This window comes from Colius striatus, chromosome 1, assembly GCF_028858725.1.
Source record: "Colius striatus isolate bColStr4 chromosome 1, bColStr4.1.hap1, whole genome shotgun sequence".
NCBI lineage: Eukaryota > Metazoa > Chordata > Aves > Coliiformes > Coliidae > Colius > Colius striatus.
In genome coordinates, this window is record NC_084759.1 from 132,496,780 (window position 1) to 132,518,673 (window position 21,894).

A 21,894-nucleotide genomic window follows, 5' to 3' on the forward strand; every position below is an offset into this window, starting at 1 on the left:
CTGATTACATGTCATAGTAAAAGTGTAACATAATGGAAACATGTTAAGGAGTTAAAAAGGCACTGTCAAAGATGGACATTTTCTTCCTGAATGTGAAGAAGGGGAGTCTTGGTGCCTGTCTGGAGCTTAATGTTGTTACATTTAACTATCCACCTGATGTGATCCTGTAAATACAGCAAGTATCAGGACTTTCTACCTCCTTAAAATAAGGTGCTCTGGAAATCATTGCTATTTTGTGTTAACATTTGCAAGATATCTGTTGATGTATGAGAGCATAAATAGAACACAACACCTGCAAGGAAAGCAATAGGCTGCATTTCCATACACTGTTATGAAATAAATGAAAAAGTAAGTAATTTTACAAAAAAATTACTGAAATAAATACCAGAAGGGGAAAAGCTGAGCTGAAAGGGTGGTGAGGCCAGGAGCTTGGCAGGATTTGTGAGACCATTCTGACTTGCGGAATCAAACTCTATAGCTCAAAGAGTTATAAAGAAGGTATGTTTATTCGGCACTGGGCGCATAGGGGATCGCTCCACCACAACCGTGCGCACCCGACTCTGCAACTTGCTTGACTTATATTTGTTAAAAAGTTACAAAATCATATGATGACGTTATCCGCCTAGACAAAGATACAACCTGTCCCCGATTTCGCATGTAAATTAGGTCTTTTCTTCCTTTCATTTGCGTGATATCTCCCGGTGATGGCCGGTGATGGTCTTTAGGGCCTTGGGAGATGAAAGCTGATAAGTCCTGAGGCTTTCTCACCCCTGATCTTCAGATATCACTCGGCCCCTCGCAGAACTGCTTTCTGCCCTCAAGGAAGTTGGAGGACCCCGGAGGTATTGTGTGAGGAGATAAGCGTGACCTTTTTACAGCTTGTGTGAATTTTGTCCCGTCTGAAAAATAAGCTTTATACTATTGCGATAAGTTAGTATAAGGTTTATTAGTACATGTTAGTATAAAGCTCTACATCAATTCAGCCAGTGTCAGAGAAAGACCAGACTACACTAAGGAGCTCTCTGCTCCTGCATAGTATGCAGAATTCACTGTGCAGGACTGGCTTACCCATTCACACTCTCCATCTCTAGCTCTCTGCAGTGCCTTGCTCTGATGCTGAGCTATGGTTCTTGAATATCTTCAGAGACCATCTCTCCTTAACAGAGCACTTGCTCAGACATGATGAATCACATCACAGTGAGTCAGAAGGAAATCGCAAGAGAGGAATTTCTATGGTAGCTGTTATTGCTTTTGTGTGTAAAGTTTTCATTTGCAAAATCCTATCAATGGACTGGAAATACCCAGTAATGACTAGGTTATTTTTCTCACCTTTCTATGCAAAGGATAGATGTTTTTTCAGAGCAGAAATATCTCTGTCTGCATGTTTTTCTTGCATTATATCTTAACTGCATGCAAAGAGAAGGAATGATGGAAAAGCTGGGAGTAAAGTTTTGTTGCACAGAGATCACAGAAGGAACAGTATTCCTAGTATATCTGTAATATCTTCATAAAAATCTCATGCTAAATATGGTACAAAACCACTTGTCTGAAAACTGTATGTTGGCATCTCAGTGTAAAAAGGGCTTTTCTGCAGATAGCTGGGTGTCAGGTTTGTCAATGGTACTGAATTTTGTTGCAAGTTTTCATGACAACAACCTCTTCAGTCTTAACCACAATTTTTAACTATGTAATGAATCACCTTTGAGGAAACTTAATTTTACTTCTGGACAGAAAACAGGAGTTAATGTCCCTTACTTCTATTGTTCTTGTAGCTGTGAATTCAATAAGCAGTCTGTTACTATATTTTTTTTAATCCCCTTTTGAAACAAATTCTGCTGCAAGAACAGAAATAAAAAAGGTAGCAAGATGGGGCCCTCTGTTCTTGTAAGGATCCAGAACAGGAAGAATTTCTTGTTTCTTCAGACTAAAATGTAAAGAAAGGTAAAATAAGGTAGGAAGTTTAAGTCTACATTTGAACACAGCCTTTGTATAAATGTTAACAGTAGGCTGGACAAAACATCTGTGTTTATTAATCAGAATGTTACCTTGCAAATTGCATCATCCGGAGTCTGACAGGGGCACAGGGAAGAAGTAGAATTTAGACATGGGAAACACGCTATTGTACAGTACTGTGATTCAAAATGCCGTCTCAGCTAATACACAAACAGTACATTTCTATATCTCTTCCCCTGTACCTATTCAATGGAATAGGGGATACAGTCAGACAGCACATACTTGAGTCCTTCATGGTTACTCCACCACCAGGGTACGTCCTTTACAAGTTTCAGCCTTGCTAGTTGAGCTTATTGGTGGTAGCACTCTGAACATCTCTAGTGAATGGTAAGATGTCATGGTTTAGGCCCATCAGGGAACAAAAGACCACGATTAGCCTCAAGTACCAAAGACCTGAGGATTGCCAAAGGGCAGGGAGAGCTTAATTGGCACTTAAGGTCCAAGACAAAACAGACCAGGCTACTTGGCTTGGGGAAGAAAACAGAAAATAATGTAATGCAACACCAACTAAAACATAACCATAAAACCCCAAAACATAACAAACACAACACAATACAGAGTGGTATAATGATGAAGAGTCCGACCAGCCCTTTAAGACCACCTTCTCCCCATCCCTCCCCTCTTCCTGGGCTCAGAGACCTGATCCCGGAACGGCCCAGGGGGGCAGGGAGTGGGGGTTTCAGAGTGGGGGTTTTAGTCAGTCTATTCCTGATAGCTTCTGCCATTTGTCTCTCCTCGGGGCAGGTGGACTCTGAACCAGTTCTCCCTGCAAGTCCATGGGGTACCTCACACACACGGCAGCCCTGCACAGGCTGCTCCTACGTATATTTATCCCAAAAGCTGCAGCTCCTCTCTGCCTCTTGTGTGGGGCTGCTCTGCGCTGCTCAGGCTCTCCAGCACGGCCTGCTCCATGGCCGTCTCCCCACACAGTCCCTCACCCATCCAGGTGCACTCACATGGAGCTGCTGGTGGCTCTCAGTCCTGCCATGGCCCTGCATGGGTTGCAGGGGTACAGCCTACATTCTCACCATGGCTTGCAGAGGGGTCTCTGGTCTGGTGCTCCTCCTTCCTTCCTCCTTCTCTGACTGTGGGGCCCGCGTGGTCACCTCCATCTTGTATCACTCTTACACCTCCTACCAGCAGTTCAAATTCCCATCCCTAAATAGTTATTGCAGAGGCGCCAGATTGACCCAGCTGGGTCTGAACCCAGGAGCCAGGGAAGAGTCCAAAAAGTCTTTACCAGGTCTTCACTGAAACCTGCTCGCCCTGTTACCAAGCAAAAGCTGCTCCTTGCTAAACCATGACATAAGACACTGCCTCTTGTCTTTCCTGGGGTGGTTTTTGTGTATGTGTGTTTTAGTCATTGGCTTTTGAGGAGAAGCAGCCAGCTGCCTCTGTCTCAGTAGCACGGCACACTGTGAAAAGATGCTCTTAACTCCACAGGCCTTTGCAGTTACAAATGCAGGTGCCCCACCAGTGACTTCTTTTGTGCTGGCGACTCAAAAGATCAAGGCCATAGCAAGATATAATGTAGTCTTGTAGCTGCCTGTCAGCGCGGGGAGCTGTCAATCTCCACTCATATTCGCCTTCAACAGACTGCAGAAACACCTAGGATTTGCCTATCTGCACTTAGGCATGACTCAATGAAAAAAAAATCCTGGAAATATCTTTCCCTCTTGCTTAGTTACTCTAATGTAGGAGAAACCAGATTAGACTTTTTTTTTCCTTCTTTATTTTCTTTTTCTTCTGGCAAATTACAGCAAAGTCTTTCATTATCGATAAACTATGCACCATGAATACAGTTCAAGACACCTTTTACACAAGGTTACTTATTTTGGTGCAGCTGGAATGAATGCTGAGAGAACCTCTGGGACACACACAAGGACTGTGTCTGCATTGCAGGGTAGAAGCATTCTGCATTTTCACACCAAAGACAGGAACAATGAGGAAAGAAACTGAGAGGTGAAGCTAGGAAAAGTTACATTAGAGATGAGAGTGATGAATGTAAACAATAGATAGGAAGAGAAATCACTAAGGTTTCTGAAGCGTGAAACTGGTGTTTGAAAATTACACCTGAAATGGTAATTTTGGTGATTAGAAACTGCTGTATAGTGCTGAGAATAGTGAGACACTAGAACAATCTCTTGAAAGGAAAGACTAGTCCTTTATCAGCCTAGCTGCTACACCAGTGGTAAATGATCCACAACAAATAGTCTGGGATGCAATCCACAAGGAATACACAGGAAATTGTGGGCTTTTTTTCTCAAACTAAAACAGTGTTTATGGGATGTGCATTTCTTATTCCAATCTGACTTTTGTTGCTCTACAAAGACATTTTGTTCACTGCTTGAGGTGTTTTCACAGGTTTGTAGATCCTTGCTCAGTACATTTATATAGCAGCCTTCCGGTACCTAAAGGGGCCTACAGGAAAGCCTTAGAGGGACTTTTTTACAAGGTCATGTAGTGACAGGACAAGGTGTAATGGCTCCAAACTGAAAGAGATATAGCTCAAATATTTGGAGGAAGTTCTTCAATGTGAGGGCACTGAGGCACCAGAACAGATTGCCCAAAAAGTTTGTGGATGCCCCATCCCTGGCAATGTTAAAGGCCAGGTTGGATGGGGCTTTGAGCAACCTGGTCTAGTGAAAGACACTCCTGCTCATGGCAGAGGGATTTGAACTAGATGATCTTTAAGGTCTCTTCCAACCCAAACCATTCTATGATTAAATTAATAGTATGAAATTCCAGAAAATATCCTAAAAAATACGTAAAAGGAGATTCTATTTGTGCCTCTGACTGAGCCCTGTGTAGCTCTTGCAAGAGATCAAAAACGCAGAGTATTCAAGTAGAAAAGAAGAATAGAAATGCTACTAGGGGGAAAAAAGAGATGTAACAGTGCCAGAAAGAAATGGAGAGTGTAGAGGAGAGATAGACATTCATTGCTAAATGATATCTTCTCCTGTGACACATGCACAAGTTCTCACAAAGACTATGAATTTCTATGCTCCAGAGCAAATATGATTATTTATACAATTCAGGAACACTTTGTCCCACATTCTGACGATAGCAGAGCATGTTGTTTGCTCCAGCCTACTAGTGTATTAAAGCAGTCAGTTGAACCAGACATCAGAAGCATCTCGTGAATGGGAGTGTTTAATCCTCATCACTTGTGTTACGTTACAGCTGTACAGTCATGAACTGGCGAATGATATTAGGACTCTATCAGTGGATGCTGGGAAAGGAGCAGTATGTTTCTGTGCTTGCGTTGTCACTGTGCTTTCTTTTCCTGGCCATCCCTTTTGGCCATTTTGTCAATCACTTGTGTTAAAACTGAACAATCTTTTGACAGTTTTTGATCTGGAGTGTCAGGCTTGAGTTACTCCTGGAGCCTGCCACCAGGCCCATTTCCCTAGTATGAAGCTATTTTTAAATATGTCTAAAATAGAAAGAAAACAGGGAAATGTGTTAGGTCTGATCCAATATATTTAAATACTTATGTGACAGTTCTCAAAAACAAAATTAAAAATTCTAACCTTGTGGAATGTCTTCCAGCTTCTTGCAATCATTTTGATCTGACAAACCAGTCCTCCTGACAATGGCTATTACCTCGCTGTAATTGGACGGCAGGCTTTTCACAGATATAGGAATATTTTTTTTCACATGATGTGCCATACACGTTAGTGTAAGCAAAATATCCGCAGTGTTGGGAGAAGGGGCTTTGGAGATTTAACCTAGGAAGGAAAAATCTTTATTTTTACATATCACCTTATTCAAATGATGCATCCTTGCCCCCTCCAAAACTTAGCAAAATTTACTTATGTGGCTTTTGTGGACTATATATACCTCCAACAAAGAAATAAAGCATTCATGCACTAACTTCTAGGAAGCTGATCTTGTCCTGAACTCAACAAGCACTCCCAGCAGACTCTAAGTGTAGACTGTAAAGCGTTTATTGTACCTGACAATAAAGAAACACTGATTCCTGGATACTGACTGGAGAGTGGCATAGCCTGTTTCAACAGAAATGTTGAGGAGACTACCCAATAATGAAAAGAAAAACTGGCAAAACAGCTTGGAAAGGAAGAAGAGAAAGGTATTGTATTTCTGAAATAACATGTTAAACCAAAGTGAAATAATTCCAGAGAATAAATAGCATCTTATCTAAAAGTTAAAAAGTATAAAACCCAAAACATGAAATGAGACACCTTTCCATTGGAGTTTTTTCTTTGTGTCCTCACTGAAGCAAGAGAAACGTGTAACATTTATGGTCAAACTAAATGGTGGAAATAAACTTTCCAAGTACTTTCCTTCCCTTTCCCCGCCCCCCCCCAGTAGTGCTTAGATCACCCTCCAAGCAGTTCTGAGTGAGGCCAAGAAAAACTTGAAATGGAAAAGTGAGACCCAGCATATAGAGAAAGCTGCATAAAAGCTGGCTTTTCAATGTGCCCTTTGTGTCAAAGAAACTCAGAGTTGCATGCTGCATGTGGGTAAGGACCAACTTTATATATGGAGGGAAGGATGTTCACTTACCAAGTCTTTTGTTTTTCTGTAATAGCTGTGTTGTCATTCCAATACCATGCTTTCTTTTCAGCTCTAAATATTAGTCCAACCCAGTAATATTCTGTATATATTTTTTTTAACATTTCCTATAAAGAGTAAGGACAATTTAAAATAAATATTCAGGAAGATGTTAAAAATAAATATTTAGTCTGGGAAATTGAAAGCATTAATGGAAATCACTTAAAGAACATAGATACCACAAATTATTAACCTAAGTTGTACACTTAAAGGAAAAAACTAGTATCAAAGGAGAAATGACAGTAGATCTGTTCTCAATTGGAGAGAAGATACAGTTCTAGCTCTGAAGAGCAACGTCACTCTCATCAAAACTCAACCTTTGCCATCACTAGTTTGTGAGGATAAAGCTTCTTCTCTTCTGGGACAAAACCTTATTGCTTTCTGCTCAGTCAGTGGCATTTGTTGGGTGTTACCTAGCCAGCCACAGAAAGCTGAAGCAAGATGGACTGTCTCCAACTTTCAGCTGCTCCAAGGGCAATACTTTGGGTGGCAAAGACCAGTCCTATGCCTTAGCACTGTCCAAGACAACCTCACCACCTCATCATGTAGAAAAACTCCTGCTCACAGCCCCATTTAAGAAAATTCTACGTGAAGTCAGTAGCTGATAGGGTGTATGATCATCCTCTATGCTAAACAGAGTGAGAAACCAGTCCATACCAGCTTTTCCTCATTTTTTATCAGAAAAAGAGTAGAGTTTTGTGAGGAACAAAACTGGCGACTCTCTTCCCATGACTCCTTTCCTTTGGAGATGTAGTAACATATATCACCACCTTCCCACTTCCAGTTTGCAGGGCAGAGTACACAGTTCTGTCCTGGAAAAGGAAAACCATCACCTTATTTATTTTCCCAGGCTATCCCTCACAGAACTTTTATTGTTGGCCTATGATAAGACCATCAGTAGGGACTGAGGATGTTTGATATGTCCTCATTCAATCATAAACCCACTGTTGCTCCAGAAGGTTTGGGTAATGAGAGGGATCATCATAGGTCATCGCCATATCTCTCCCACTCCTTTAGCACTGGGAGGAGTTGCAAATGGGATTAATTTTGCCTAACTTTAGGAGGCCACAAAGGTGACATGATTCAACCCATCTGGATTCTAGTCAATGGACAGAAGTAGGTATGTCTCATGTGTGCTTCTTCTGTCATTTCAAGTGTTTTTCTTGGGAAGAAACAGACTGTATGCTTATACTACCAATTTGTCTTCATTGACTGAAAGGGAGATCTAGACAGTTAGCTTCTCTGTGGAATGATATCTGGACAAATCAAACCCCCTTTCCCAACAGTTACCCTTTGCCCCACACCCCTACAACTCAGAGTATAACTTCTGAAGAAAATTATTTCTCTGTCTGGCTCATTGTCAGATGATGCTTAAATAACTGAGCTGGGGCAAACTAATTTCAGAAACTACCCTTCACTCTACACAGACAGGAGACAGCCAGTGAACTCCCAGGTTGGTTTAGCTGTGCTTCACCACACATCACTTCTGACTTTAGGAGATTCCTGTCTTACCTGGTGTAGGTACTAGCACACTGTCTTGCATGTGGGCTGCTGTTCACATAGAGTGCATTAAGTTGTTTAGTTCTAAGGCATCTCTGTAAAATTATCTATTAGATGCAGAGGAGCATGTTGTAGAGATTCCTGCACTAGTGCTAGCAGGGAACTAGCATGTCCAGAAGGTATCTCTCAGAATCCTTTTCTTATGGAAACTAAACCCTGGAACCCTGATACCACTGTGAGTACCATGCCAATTCACATACAGTCAAGCTGGGTGCCTCTCTCCAGGCAGGTATGAGGCAGGTGAGGCAGGTATGCCCATTGCCTACTTTCTAGGTGATCACATCTGAGGAGACACAGGCTCACTCGAGGAGAGAGCCCTGAGTACGCATCTCATTTCCCTTTCCTGACATGTTGATAGATAAACCCTCATCAAAACTTGTTGGTTTACCATTATTTTTCAAGTTTTTTTCTCCTTTCAAGCACAGATGATTTCCTATTGCTTGCAGCATATTTGAGAAATTTGCATGCAGCTCATTCTTTGTCATGTTGAGATCTCTAAGTTGTGTCCTGTAGTCCTGGGGAACCTGGAAAACTGAAATTTGCAATAAGACATTTTCAAATGCTGTCCTTCAGAAAGGATGGGATGCAGACAGAGAATGTGTTAGCAGATAATTAGGGATAAATAAACTATTTTGGATAAATGTTATTCCTCCCTGAACACTCGCATGTAAAATCTGCTGAGATGGAGAATATTTGCATAGTGGATTTCTTATTATTTGGCTGTGAGTGAACAACAAAATTAAAGCATCTCTTTTCATATTGAAATTGTGTATCTTTCTCTTATATTGTTTTCCAAGGTGAGGTTTTTTTTCCTAAAAATGTGAACTTCAGCTCTGGACCACAGTGGAATTGTTGCAGATGGGAGGTAGTGGACACAATCTGTTTACTGTGACATAATTTCTTCCCTTCAGATCCAGCATTATCAAAGAAGAATTCACTGCATTGTTAGTGAGAACAGCAGGATTGTGGATATCAGATAATGACAGCCAGAGCAAGCAGTGAATCTCCTACTCCACCTCCTTCCAGCTCTCCTCCATGTTGTTTTTGTATGTCAAGAAGAGGGCAGAGATGCTGCAATAAGGGAAAACAGATGGGTTGCCTGTTCTCAGCTGAACCAGAAGCTGCATCCAAAGGAGATGTCAGTCTGATGTTATAGAGTAGCTTGAACCCCCCCTCAGCAAACAGAAATTCATTAGTACTTACATAAAACTGCCAGGGTCACCACTGCCACCAGCAATGCCAAGCACAGCACAAACAAAATCAGGACAACTGACCAGAAAGACCGAGACGAAGTGGCAGGCCCTGGAAGGAATTCAGTCACAAAATGGAGATGTCATACTAAGGGAATGATTACCACAACAGCCTCATTAGAGTGCAGCCATCTTTCTGGTGCACTGGTAAAAAAATAATCGCTTTTACTTCATGTTTTTATATCCCTGACGCAGAGTCTCTGCACACAGCAAAAGATGTCCAAACAAAGTAAGAGAATGAGAGACAGCAACAGCTCAGTGGGCAATGTGGACAGCTTTGGTATTCTCAAAAGCCATAGTCTGTGGCAAGAAAGATATTGAGAAAACAAGACATTGCAAAATCTAGAAAGCTGATTGCTCAAAGCTGAAAACAAGTGTGCACTCTACAGTTGTGGTAATTTGTGATGTGTGGCATAGATCTGGTTAATTTGAGTGTTATAGTAAACTCCTCTGGCACTTTATGGTAATTTGGGATTTCTAGCTAGGAATTCATGGGATTTTTTTTGTTTGTTTTTTTTTAGTAGTAAATATTACAGCCTAAATATGGAAATGGGTGCTTAAGGAGGAGAAAAAGGAACAATCTTTTCCCCAGGAAGATAAACTTAAAGCATGTGGCTCATGCAAAAGACACTCTTCATAGGAGCTGGAAGATTTTGTGAGTAAAGATGCACTGAAGGATGGAAAAAATGTATTCAGTTTATCAGGAAAGCACTAAATCTTATGCAGATACTGAAGTTTCCACTATATGGACTTTGTGGTGAGAAGCAACCAGCTTGACCTAATCCAATAAAGGCAGTAGAATGGGAATATGGAGAGGAAATTCCCCATCTAGAAAAGGAGTACTTAAAACTGGGGAGCTAAAAGGAATAGGAACTGAAAGTTGGTGTGTCAAGATGTAGGAACAAGAACAGAAAGTATGCAGTATGCCTCTCCTACAAATAACCTGTGGTCACTACCTGTGGTGAAGTAATGCTGGGCAAAATGTGGTACAAGACCTCAACCTATAGAAACTAAAGTTGATGAATATTCAGGAAAAAGAAAATTGAGCATTGGATGTTGCTTTGAACTGTAACACTGATTACTGCTGGTTAATATCCAACCTCTCATTCACCATAAACTGCAGCTCCTTTCCAGCCTCCACAGCCAGCATGCTCCCGGTCTGTACCACTGCCTGGGATTAGTCCAGACTCAGTGCACAACAGCATGTGGGTTTCATGGAGCTTCTGCTCACTCAGCCCTCAAGTTTCTCCAGATTCTCTTATTTTGAAACTCTACCAATTGGTAGCATTAGCCACCATCCCTATTTTAGAATAAATTTGCTGAAGATACACTCTGTGTCATTTTTCAGGTCATTGATAAAGTTATGAACATGAGTTAGCAATGTGCCCTCATGGCCAAGAAGATCAATGGCATTCTGGGATGCATCAAGAAGAATGTGGCCAGAAGGTCGAAGGAGGTTCTCCTCTTCCTCTACTCTGCCCTGGTGAGGCCTCATCTGGAATCCTGTGTCCAGTTCTGGGCTCCCCAGCTCAAGAGGAACAGGGAATTTCTGGAGATAGTCCAGCACAGGGCCACCAAGATGATCAGAGCAAAGATTATGAGCAAAGGTTGCAGAAACTGGGGCTGTTTAGTCTAGAGAAGAGAAGACTGAGGAGGGATCTCATTAACACAAGTATTTAAAAGGTGTGTGTGTAGTGTCCAGTGATAGGACAAGGTGTAATGGACAAAAGCTGGAACACAAGAAATTTCACTTAAACATAAGGGAAAATCTTCTTTACTATAAGGGTGAGGGAGCCCTGGCAGAGGCTGCCTGGAGAGGGTGTGGAATCTCCTTCTCCAGACATTCTCAAAACCTCTCTGGATGTGTTCCTGTGTGACCTGATGGAGGTGAACCTGGACTAGATGATCTTTAGAGATCCTTTCCAACTCCTACCATTATGTGATTCTATGATTCTATGTTAAACAATATATGCTTAGTATCAACCCCTGAGGCACCACCAAGGGACTCTGCCACCACATAGATGTGGAGCTATTTGTTAGTCCTCTTTACGCCTGATAGCCCAGAAAGTTTTCAGTCCAGCTAACAGTCCATTGTCCATCTCATAACTACCTCAGCTTTAAAACAACAATATTGTAAGAGACATTGACAAAACATATATTCTAGTCTTTCATCCTAGAATGAATTCTCAGACTAAGAAAGTGGTTTAACTCCTTGATATGCATAAAAAGGAAATACTCAGGCCCTTCAGAAAAAGAAACATTATCCTTATGAAGATACTGGTGTCATTGAATGTTAAAGGAAAAGAAGCCCAAAGCTTAACAGAAGGACAGATTAGATTAGTACTTTTTTTTTTTAGCCCCTGAACTGCACTTTGTCAGTGCTGAAAACCATAACTTCATATAACAATGTCAAAAAACATATGTTCAAAAAGCATAACATGTTCAAGAAACATGTGTTCAAAACACATGATGGTGCCTGAAACCATTACTCCTTGATACACAATTTCTCAGAGAATTCCTTCTGTATCACAAACAACTTGTCCTCTTGTTTGTAAAGCTCAACTCCAGAGCCTGATCCCACAAATGGCTAATATTTTCTATGTTCTTTGTTCCCATGAGTTGCACATTCAAATCAAGAGCTCATTTTCTTGACCAAACACAAATTAAGCAAAATTAATTTAAAATATATATGTAAAATATACTATTTAAAATGCATTCATCCCTTTAACAGGTATAGCCATTTGAAAGACTGATTCCTTAATTCAGGCTAGAACTTCAGAAGTGAAATAAAATGAGTCAGTTAAAGTTAATTGAGTTCTAAGCTCTAATGAAAATGAATGGAGAAATAAAATTGAACTGATCTACTTTGAAAAATTAGTTCAAGTTAATTTTTTTGAGATTTAGACAATTGGGACTGTTTGTGGAGCTTAGTATATCATTTAGCAACATGCTTTTCCATGAAGTATCACTATTTCAGATATACCTTCCAAACTCTCAAATGTTTAGGCAGAAGTGACAGGATATATTTATAACTAGTACAACTTTTCTGAGACTAACAAAGCTAACAAAGGCCCCTTTAGTGTCACATAATTAAAGTATTTCCCATCCCATCTACTTTAGCAAGAATAAATCATAAAAGCTTCATAGATACCACACCTTTTTCCTGAGTATCTTCAGGCGCTGCGATATTATCCAACTCATGTCTGTTTTTAAATTTCAGATTAGCATATGTTACTTCTTCTGTCATAGCTGGTAAGAAGAAAAATGTCAGAACAAAAAGACCAGAAAAACATCTAGCATTGGCAGCTAGCAAGCTTGGTTTTACTTATTGTGGCAGATACAAATGAAGAGAGAAAGGATACCAAGATAATGACTGCACTGCCACAATCACAGGACTGTCAACAAAATGTTCCTCATTGCTCTGTTTTCTCTCTTCCTCTTTACTTCACTTCTACCCTTCCTAACTGGCATAGGTTTCTTTCTGCCATTATTGAAGAAAATGTAGCCACTTTTGTGAAACACTTCTCTTTTTCACAAGAACACTTCTTCTTTTGGATAGACAACACTTAATTAGTGATTACATCAGCTTCAGGTTTGAAATACAGAATTTAATAAAATGTTTTACAGCTTTCAGGCTTTTAGTTTGGACAGCAGTGTTCAGCAGCAGATGTGTGGCAACACTTTACTACCTGTTTTCTAAGGAAATATGCTGAAAGCAAACCAGCAAGTGAACTTGCATTTTAGAACTGGCAAACTGTGCTTTCATCCAAAAGAAGAAAGAACCTGTGCTCAAGGTTAGTACGTCGACTAGAATATGTCAGGGTGTTGGCTCTTGCTTTCCATGTCACCTTGCCAAAGTAATTATTTGGCCTGGGTGCTCTGTCACCAAGCTGGAAGTATATCTTGACAAAGACTGCATCTCAGAAGTTTTTTTCTTCCACTGAGTTTTCTGGAATTAATGTTTCATTTCAATTTCTGGAATAACTTTCTTTATTCTTTGTTTCTTCTCCAGATTTATAGCATACGCTAACCCTCAGATTTTGAGACTGCATAGTAAAGTGAGTCTTCAAGAAAATACATTTAATATAACTCCCTGGTAGAGATGCACAAGAACATAGAAACTAACTTTTGCTGAGGTGGACAAGTAAATCTACAGAGGAAAAGAAATCACAGGTAGACCTAGTTAGGTCCTAGTTAGACCACTGGATGAGAAACTGTCAACCAGTTCTACTGTTGTGTGCCTCCCATGAATCTACTGGCTGCTGCATCTCTCCAGAGAGCGACAATTGTTTGTTATCCTGGTAGGGCAGTGCTTTGCTGGACTATTGCCATTACCCAAAGAATTGTCTACAGCAAATGTTGTGATATGTAACAAACGTTTTAAAAGGCAGAACTGAGACCATGAGACAGGATCTTCTAGACCAAGAGGAAAACATTCAACTGATGTCAAAATATTAGTGATTCTGACTGCTGTAGGAAGCCAGAGATGCATTCCTTAATGAAACAGAAGCAGGATCGATTATCTAAGGAGTTTTATGCCCCTCTTCATGAAGTTTTTTAACATTTCCACACCTGTGAAATTTTAAATGTGCATTATGAAAGCGGGATGTCTGGAGTTTCCAGGACTGTTTTTGCACTTAAGCAAAAACAGTGAAAAGAAATAGATTATACATGTACATTACCTCCTGAGTAACCACCTGAGTAAGCATGTGGCTTATGAGCACTATTCTGATCTGTGTTAGGAGTGTAAAACCAAACTCTAGTAAAAATAAGCCTGATTTGGGTTTTTTTTTTCTGTTGGGGTTTTTTGTTTGTTTATTCCTTTCCTTCCATTTTTTTAGTACCCCTCACAAGTGTGTTTGTTTAGGGAAGTGTTATTGGTAAAATATTTTTATTTGTAACAACCTAAAATGATCCATCAGCTTTGTTCACCAAAATAATTCTGGAGCTTTTAAAAGTTCTACTTTACATGCTCGCTTAGGCACTAAGTTACAGGATTTCAACTTTAAGAGTATCTTCATTGACTTAAAGGAGGCAAACCAGCACTGAGCACCTCTAAGACTTGTCACTTTTTCATGTAGGCACTACGAAAAACAAGTATCTTTATAATGATATTCTGCTAATAGATAGTGTATTATAATTTAATATTAGACTATTGCTTCAGATAGTCAGAAATTATAGTAATTTAAGAGAAACTATAAGTAAGTTCTAAAATGAAGAAAGTAAAGTAAAGCTTTAACAGAAAATTTATATAGTCATTCTGTTGTAATATGACTATTTGTCAGCTGAGAGATATTGTCTCTTCTCCATTTCTTAACTAACCGTTATACAGACATGAGGAAACTTCTGCCTGTTTGAAGAATTTAAAAAATTGCATAATGTGAGAATTTCAACATTTGTTTGCTCTAGTCAGTTGACTCAAACAAAGTTCTGGACTTATAGGCAGAAGCCCTTGTTGTTTGTTTAGTTAATACATAACTTGTACTGCATCACAAAATGTGTCATGAAAATCTGGAGGGCTACACGCATCATCTGCTAGTTGACAGTGCTAAACGTAAATAGAAGAAAGATTCCTTGACTGAATCTAAACCACAAAGCTTTTCTAATTTATTGTAAGCTAAATGGCTACAGTTCATTCTCCTGAAATTCTTAAGGAACAGAAAAATCAAAATGGGATGAACGTGAATAATGCAAATGGCAAGGCCACATATACAGGAATCGATAGCCAGAACTTCTGAATCAGAAAGGGCTCAAAAAGAAAAGAATTTGAGTAGAATAATATTTCCTGTGAGTGTGAGTAGGAACTAGGAATATATTGTGACTGTGAAGATCTCAAACCAGTTACATCAGAAGAAATATCTAGAGCTAAAGTAATGAAATTTAAGTGCTGGTACATAAGGCCATGGTGACATCACATGCAGAATAGTCTGCATCGTTGTTCTGATCACCAAGCTTTAAGAAAGATATGATCTGTCTGGAATAGGTAAAGGATTATCTGTAGAATGTCAGATATATTTTTTGTCATACTTCAGGAGATTAAATGATCTTGGATTGCTTATCCTTGCTATTTAAAGACAATTAGGGTTGTTGTGATCTTATGCTTTCATCTTCCCTTTTGTAAAAGTAGTCCTTTCCCACAATGCAGGTTGCTAGTCATATGTAAGGTTCATGGATTGCTATTGTACTCATAAAAAACTCATGTAAAGTCAGATATCATGGGAAGGGTCCACTCAATTATAAGGTGCCTTTTTAAGAAACTAAACCAGAAACCCACTATTATAAAAGTAAAAACAAGCAAACAAAGGAAAAAGAATCCTCGAGCCCCTTAAAACCTAGGTACATTCCTACATCCCACAGCTGCTCCTCTAGGCATGTAATATACCACAACTGAGGCAATTCAATTCAAATGGTGCCTTCAGAAGAGTTCAGGAAGTGAAATACAAATATCAGGCCAGCTGGAATATACTCAGGCCAGCAAGCCAGAATCATGGAATCATAGAATAGTAGGGGTTGGAAGCGACCTTTAGAGATCATCTGGTACAACCCCCTGCAGAAACAGGTCCACCTAGATCAGGTTGCATAGGAATGTGTCCAGGTGGGTCCTGAAGACCTCCACAACCTCCCTGGGCAGCCTGTTCCAGTGCTCCATCACCCTCACAGTAAAATAGTTTTTTCTTATGTTTAAGTGGAACTTTTTGTCTTCCAGCTTAATTCCACTACTCCTTGTCCTGTCGCTAGAATTAATAAGATCAACTAGCTGTCTGTGCATAGGTATTTCTCCTAAAACTCAACAGAAGAGAAAAAAATGATAGCCCAAATGAGAAGATCTCAAGTTTGTAAGACTAATAGCTAAAAGAATTGCTTGGAACAATAAGTTCATCTACTGGAAATGACTGTAAAAGCTGGTTGCAGGATGTATATGGGCCATTTGGGTCCTGCCAGCATGATAAACTTTGTGAAATGTGTTCCTAACAGAAACAGAGACAAGATGTGCCCAGGCTCAGGTTCATCTGGAATCCTCTATGTTTAAAGTGTCTCTGTTCAGAAAAGAAGAATCAAAATTAAAGTGCAGAAAAAGGCTTGTGCTGATGACAGGAATATGAGGCCTCTCATACAGGAAAAAAACTTAAAATCTTGTCTCATTTAGCTGGGCAGAATGCCATCTTGAAAGGGAAATGGCAGGCCTCATAGATAAAGAGAGGCTAAACAGCTGTGGGAAATTAATCCTTTAGATAAGTGTGATCTGACATCTACAAAGACAGTGACCGCAGCTGGAGGAGCAGGACCGTATGCCCTAAGTACTTCTGCTTCCTACTCGCTATAAGGGCCCCACAATGTGACGTAAGCACATTTTTATTCTATCACATGGAAATGAATCAGTGGTAGAGAGCTTCAATCCTTTCTGCTGAGGCTGGCCCTGTATGTCTGAACATGGTCAAATAGCAAAAACATGCTTCCCGCTGCTCCTCAGTTCAAGTGAACAGTTCAGCTAATGTCAGAACCCAGTCCAATTTAAGGTAATCCTATTGCAAGTTATTAAGTTGCATTATGATTTTCCAATGTTCTAAAACCTTGAAGCCACAGATCTAAAGATGTCTGAGGCTGAGAAACTAACACTAACAATCAAGTGCTGGGTCTCAATGATTGGAAAGTTTGAGGGCATCCAGCTCTGAAGACCAACCTGTTGATTAACTAGTTCAGTTGATATTTTTTTTTCTTATACATCTTCTCTATTAGATAATGCTGATCTGTTTGGATTTTTTCTCTCCGTCCTCACCCTTCCCCCCCCCCCCCCCCCCCCTTCTTTCTTTTGCTTCTTCTTAGTCTGGAATTCTGCTTCCCTTCTACCTCTGAAGACTTCTTGTTTCTCCAAACAAGTCACCACACCTTCTCTTGTATTGATAATATGTCATATTTTGTTAGAAACCTCTTCTATGTTATTCGATTCAAAGAATAAAATAACTACAGAAGTGCTATTTGATGCATATTTCAGGGGAGCAAGGTAGGATAAATTTCTGATTGTCTGAGTATTGTGTCATTTAAGTCAATAAATGGGTTCAGGATGTTATATTTCTCAGGGGAATAATGAGTTTCTGTAGCCCCTAACAACTCTTCTTTGGGAAATGAATCTTTCCATTGTAAAATCCCTTTTCCTTCATAAAAAAACCCCAAAACCAAATCAAAACAAAAAATGGATTTAGAGGAGACAGAGACCACACTGTTTGGAACACCTTTTATTAACTAATAGTTACGATTCATATTGCCAAAAGCAGGTGGCTATTCACAAAATGCATTCTCTTGCTGCCCTTATGCACCTTACACAGTTTGAACTCACACCAATAGCTACCTGATCCGAGAAGAACAGGTGAGGCCAAGCACTGCAGTACACTCAGCAGCAAAAGGCTGTATTGACACTCATGGCAACTTCAGAAAGTCCCTCAGGGAGCCCTGAGTTTCATCACATCTATGCACATCCCTTTAGCCTGCCTTAGAAACATCAGCCACCGCTCCTCAACAATCTGGGTTACTCTGCGTATTAGTAGGCTACAGATTTGGTATTCAGGGCTGACAAGATCTTGCAGCTCCTGAAGAACTTTTGGACTACAGAGTTTATCAGTCCTTGGGAGATTTCTTCCCTAGGACCTGTCTAGCATATACTTCCCTTCTCCTTGTCTTAATGTTGTCTGGTAACGTCTACATCAATGAAAACCAGTACCTGTGGGATCCATTCATACAAACTCTCACAAAAGGCTTACCCATTGCAAAGCAGCAATCACAACTCATTGCTACTAGAAACAAACAAACTGAGCATCAAGACCCAATGAAGAAAAAACGTCTGGATAAGACAAGCAATAAATGAAATAGTCGTGATTTCTATTAAGTGATCTGCCATCACACTAGGGTCAATATCTAGGAAAACTAAGGAGCAGAAGGTAAGAAATACATGGGAGAGTACAGTCAACCCTTATTATTGCCATAATAGTGACATCTCTGGCACGCAGGTCTACGATGGAAACTTCTAGGAAGAGCATAAGCTGGAAAAGAAACCTGGAAAATTGGAGGATGATTGTGAGGATTTGGTTTCCTTTTTTCTTTTATGCAAAATACTTCTGCTGGAAAGAATGATCATAAGACAAACGAATAGAATAACAGTATCACAGCTTAACCCATTAGAAAAGCTGATCTTTTCCCAAACTGTTATAAGAGTTTAATACTAAATTACTGCAGCTTCTGACTTACTTAGTACTAAACTAAGACTCTGGAGGAGTTTAAGCCATGTACCTAAAAACCTTGTGACGGGAAAGTCTAAATGCAAAGATAAAAATGAGGAGGCTTGCATTAAAAACAAAGGAAATAACAAAGCTGAGGCTGATATCTTCTGGGAAGAGATGACATTTTTCCCTTTACCCGGTGGTTTGGTGTTAAACATCCTTCCTCACAGATTTTTGAAAATTTGCATCACAAAAATGCCAATTCTCAGATACAGTGTCAATGACTTAGTGAAACCTAACTCACACAGAGTGTCGCTGCGTTTCACACCTGACACAAATATCATTTATTTTTTCCAGCTAAGAGGCAAGACTGGAATAGAGGAGGGCAGAATGGATGCTGGTACTGAAACATTCAATGTCTAAGTTTTCTCACTGTTTAATACGTCTCTACTCAAGACCCTTCAGAGGTGATCTGCCCTGACAGGCAGTACTCAGCAGGACCCAGACCTATGGTGCGGAGAGGAGAGGAGAGGAGAGGAGAGGAGAGGAGAGGAGAGGAGAGGAGAGGAGAGGAGAGGAGTCTCTGCCATGGACCAGAGGAGTGAAGAGTGGATTGCAGGTGTGTACAAAGTTTACTCATAAAGGGCAGAGCCAGTGGAGATGGTGTCACCCCTGACAACATGTCTCAGTGACATCAGCATGAAGCGGAGAGGTGAAGTCACAGAACAAGTCCTTTCCTATTGGCCCCACTGCCCCTGTAGAACCTGAGCTCCTCAGCTCAGGGGAACAAAGGGCCAGAGCCTGCGCAGGGGAGGGCCAGAGCCCAAGCCATTGTGCCACAGGCAGCAGCTGCAGCACGGCAGCTGTGGGACAGAGCTCCTGTGCTCTCTGAGCCTGGGCAGGGCAGGGGCAGGGTCAAGTATCCTAAACCTGAGCTGGGGAGCAGCCACCAGGCCCAGTGAGGAGACCCAGGGCAGCGGGAAGGAAGGCAGCATGGAGGATGTGCTACAGGACTGTGCTGCCAGCAGCCTGTCCAGAGCAGAGTTCTGCATGCTGCCTGAGCAGGAGAGGGAGCCCTCAGGGACACAGGCTGGGGACCCTGACAATGGCAGCGAAGGGAAAGCCACAAAGAGCCGCTCGTCCCGCTCCTCACGGGCTGGGCTGCTCTTCCCAGTGAGCCGCGTTGAGAGGCAGCTGCGCAGCAGCCGCTTTGCCAAGCGCCTCAGGGCCGAGGCCCCTGTCTATCTGACTGCAGTGCTGCAGTGCGTGACAGAGGAGGCCGTGGCTGTGGCTGGCAGGATCGCCAAGGACCGCAACCAGAGCTGCATTTCTGCGCTGCACTTGCACACGGCGCTGTACAAGAGCTCTGTGCTGAAGCAGCTGCGCTGCAGGAACAGACCCTCGCACCACGCAAGGGCTGGCCAAGAAAGGCAGCGCCGGGCCTTGGCCTCCAGAAAGAAGGCGACCAAGCGGAAGCAGGTGACCAAGAGCCAGAAGAGACAGCACAGGCTGAGGGCTGCACCTGCCCGCTCCAGGGCTGCTGCCAAGTGAGCAGGAAGCAGAAGCTCGTGCCACACACAGGGGCACGGGCTGCTATACACACAAGGCTCTCTGGCGTCAAATCTGTCTCTGTGGCTTAAGGGTACATTAAAAGTTTTGCAATGTCATGTGGGACTTGGGGCATTTTGTACTGTGGGATGGATCAGTGTCTCCTGGCTGGCCGGGAGCTTGCAGCTGGAGGCAGGCAGAGAGCTCTGCAGAGGGAGGCTGCAGCACAGCCCTGGCTGGGGAGGAAAGCAGGAAGCTGCCTGGACGGCAAGTGGCCATGGTGGGCAGCACCTGCCTCAGCTCAGGTTTGTCCCTGCTTTGAAGGCAGCTGAGAGGGGCAGCGGGGCTCTGCCCCGGAGAGGATGGGCACAGGCTGTGAGGGATGGTGAGGATAACTGTTTCTGAAAGAGCAAAGGGCCCTGAACGTTCCTCTTACACCATCCCAGCGGGAAACAGGGGAGGGACAGCAAGTGCCCCACAGTCCAGCCATATTTGCCCCTTCTGGGTGGAGAGGGCAGGGAAGCACTTGGCAAAGGAACTGCCTGGTCTGGAGCTGGCTTTGCTCATGGTTCTGGGGTTTCACCAAGTGTCATCTGCAGCCCCTGACATCATCACCAGCAGGCCTGTAACTGCTTTGCCAAAGCAGAGCTCTTAACTTTTAACAACCCCCTCTGTGGCCTGTGTCGTGGCACAACAGTAGCACTGGGAATCGCGCGTGCAGGAGCACCCTCAGGCTTCTCGTCATTAGAGCGCTCACTCCTTAACGATGCCCAGTGCAGCAGCTCTGCAAGTGCCACGGGATGCTTCCCTGAGCCGTTTGGGCAGCACAGCCTCATCCCAGTTGTTCTGCTCCACGAAGCACTGAGCAGGGCTGTGAGTCTCACGTACTCGGTGGTGTCCTGGCAGAGCATTGCCTGCATGGCAGGTTGGGCCCAGACACCGCTGCTGCTGGAGCGTTTGTTTCTGAATCGCTGTCAGATAAACATTGGGATTTCTCCCTTTGCTTGGCTCAGGTTCCGTTCCCTTTTTAGCCACTTCCTCCTGCATTCTTCCACCCACTTCTCCATCTACGGCTGCTCCCTGGAAGAGCCATTTTCTCCTGGTCCTTCCTTTCCTATTGTGCTCTTCAGCTGGGCTTCTCTTGTCCTCTCAGGGATGAAGGGAATCCTGTCCGATACCCACTGCGAAATCCCTTCCCAAACCCTGAGGCTGTCCCTGCAGACCAAAAAAAAACGAGATTTCTGCTGAGACAGCTGCAATCAGCTGTAGGGAGGTGGCGTGGGGAAAAAGCACCTCGTGGCACAGCATGTTAAACATCTGCTGCAAGTCAGATGCTCAGCTGCCCTTGTGGACTTGGCCTGTGGTGGACTGTCAAAGGTGAAGGCCCTGCAGGCCTGGCCTGTTGTGGAGCACAGGATCCCATTTTTGGGCCAAAGTCAGCCATATTGTCAAGGACTCAAACTCAGGAGAGCTTAAGCTCACAGACAATTTCAAGCCCAAGTGTTGTGAAAGATAAACCTCCTTGCAGCAATCCCTGTCGCTTAGCCTAGTCAGTCAGGGCTCAGCTGTGCACAGTCTTTAAAAAGGAGTGGGCAAAATCTTGAGGGGAAACTTGGAGTCGGTGAACTCTGTGCATGCTCTGAGCAAGTTGTTCTACTGTGGTCTGAGATGTTGTGAGAAGGAAGGTCATTTATCATGGCTGAGAGAGTGTGTGCAGGAAGGGAGATCAGGAA

The 21,894-nt window shown here is 42.2% G+C and overlaps 2 protein-coding genes across 3 annotated transcripts; one reads left to right on the plus strand and one right to left on the minus strand.

The window, feature by feature from the left end:
* Nucleotides 1–510: 510 nt before the first annotated feature.
* Nucleotides 511–12,815, minus strand: LOC104563370 (C-type lectin domain family 12 member A-like). Of its 2 annotated transcripts, XM_010209798.2 has the most exons (8): nucleotides 12,764–12,815; nucleotides 12,558–12,650; nucleotides 9,355–9,453; nucleotides 8,540–8,683; nucleotides 7,249–7,403; nucleotides 6,544–6,659; nucleotides 5,547–5,744; nucleotides 511–5,449 (listed from the first exon to the last, which is right to left on the minus strand). In XM_010209798.2, exons 2-7 carry the CDS (start codon nucleotides 12,646–12,648, stop codon nucleotides 5,576–5,578), a joined length of 774 nt encoding a protein of 257 aa, XP_010208100.1. In that variant the 5' UTR covers nucleotides 12,649–12,650; nucleotides 12,764–12,815; the 3' UTR covers nucleotides 511–5,449; nucleotides 5,547–5,575. The 2 variants fall into 2 exon arrangements, with proteins under 2 accessions (XP_010208100.1, XP_061863668.1); XM_062007684.1 differs by having other exon boundaries at nucleotides 12,558–12,809.
* A 6,791-nt stretch (nucleotides 12,816–19,606) lies between these two features.
* On the plus strand, nucleotides 19,607–20,164 carry LOC104556020 (uncharacterized). Its single transcript, XM_010199693.1, has one exon. The coding sequence runs from the start codon at nucleotides 19,607–19,609 to the stop codon at nucleotides 20,162–20,164; it is 558 nt and encodes a 185-aa protein (XP_010197995.1).
* Nucleotides 20,165–21,894: the final 1,730 nt, after the last annotated feature.

What these genes read in the sequence shown, in the direction of transcription:
- LOC104563370 (XM_010209798.2), bottom strand. Translation starts at nt 12,648, where the DNA reads ATGACAGAAGAAGTAACATATGCTAATCTGAAATTTAAAAACAGACAT. An exon ending in AAAAAACTTGAAAAATAATG is followed by an intron (nt 7,404 to 8,539) that starts GTAAACCAACAA and finishes TTCCTTTTCCAG; the next exon opens with GACAGAACTGTGTACTCTGC. An exon ending in TAAAAAATGAGGAAAAGCTG is followed by an intron (nt 6,660 to 7,248) that starts GTATGGACTGGT and finishes TACTCTTTATAG; the next exon opens with GAAATGTTAAAAAAAATATA.
- LOC104556020 (XM_010199693.1), top strand. Translation starts at nt 19,607, where the DNA reads ATGGAGGATGTGCTACAGGACTGTGCTGCCAGCAGCCTGTCCAGAGCA.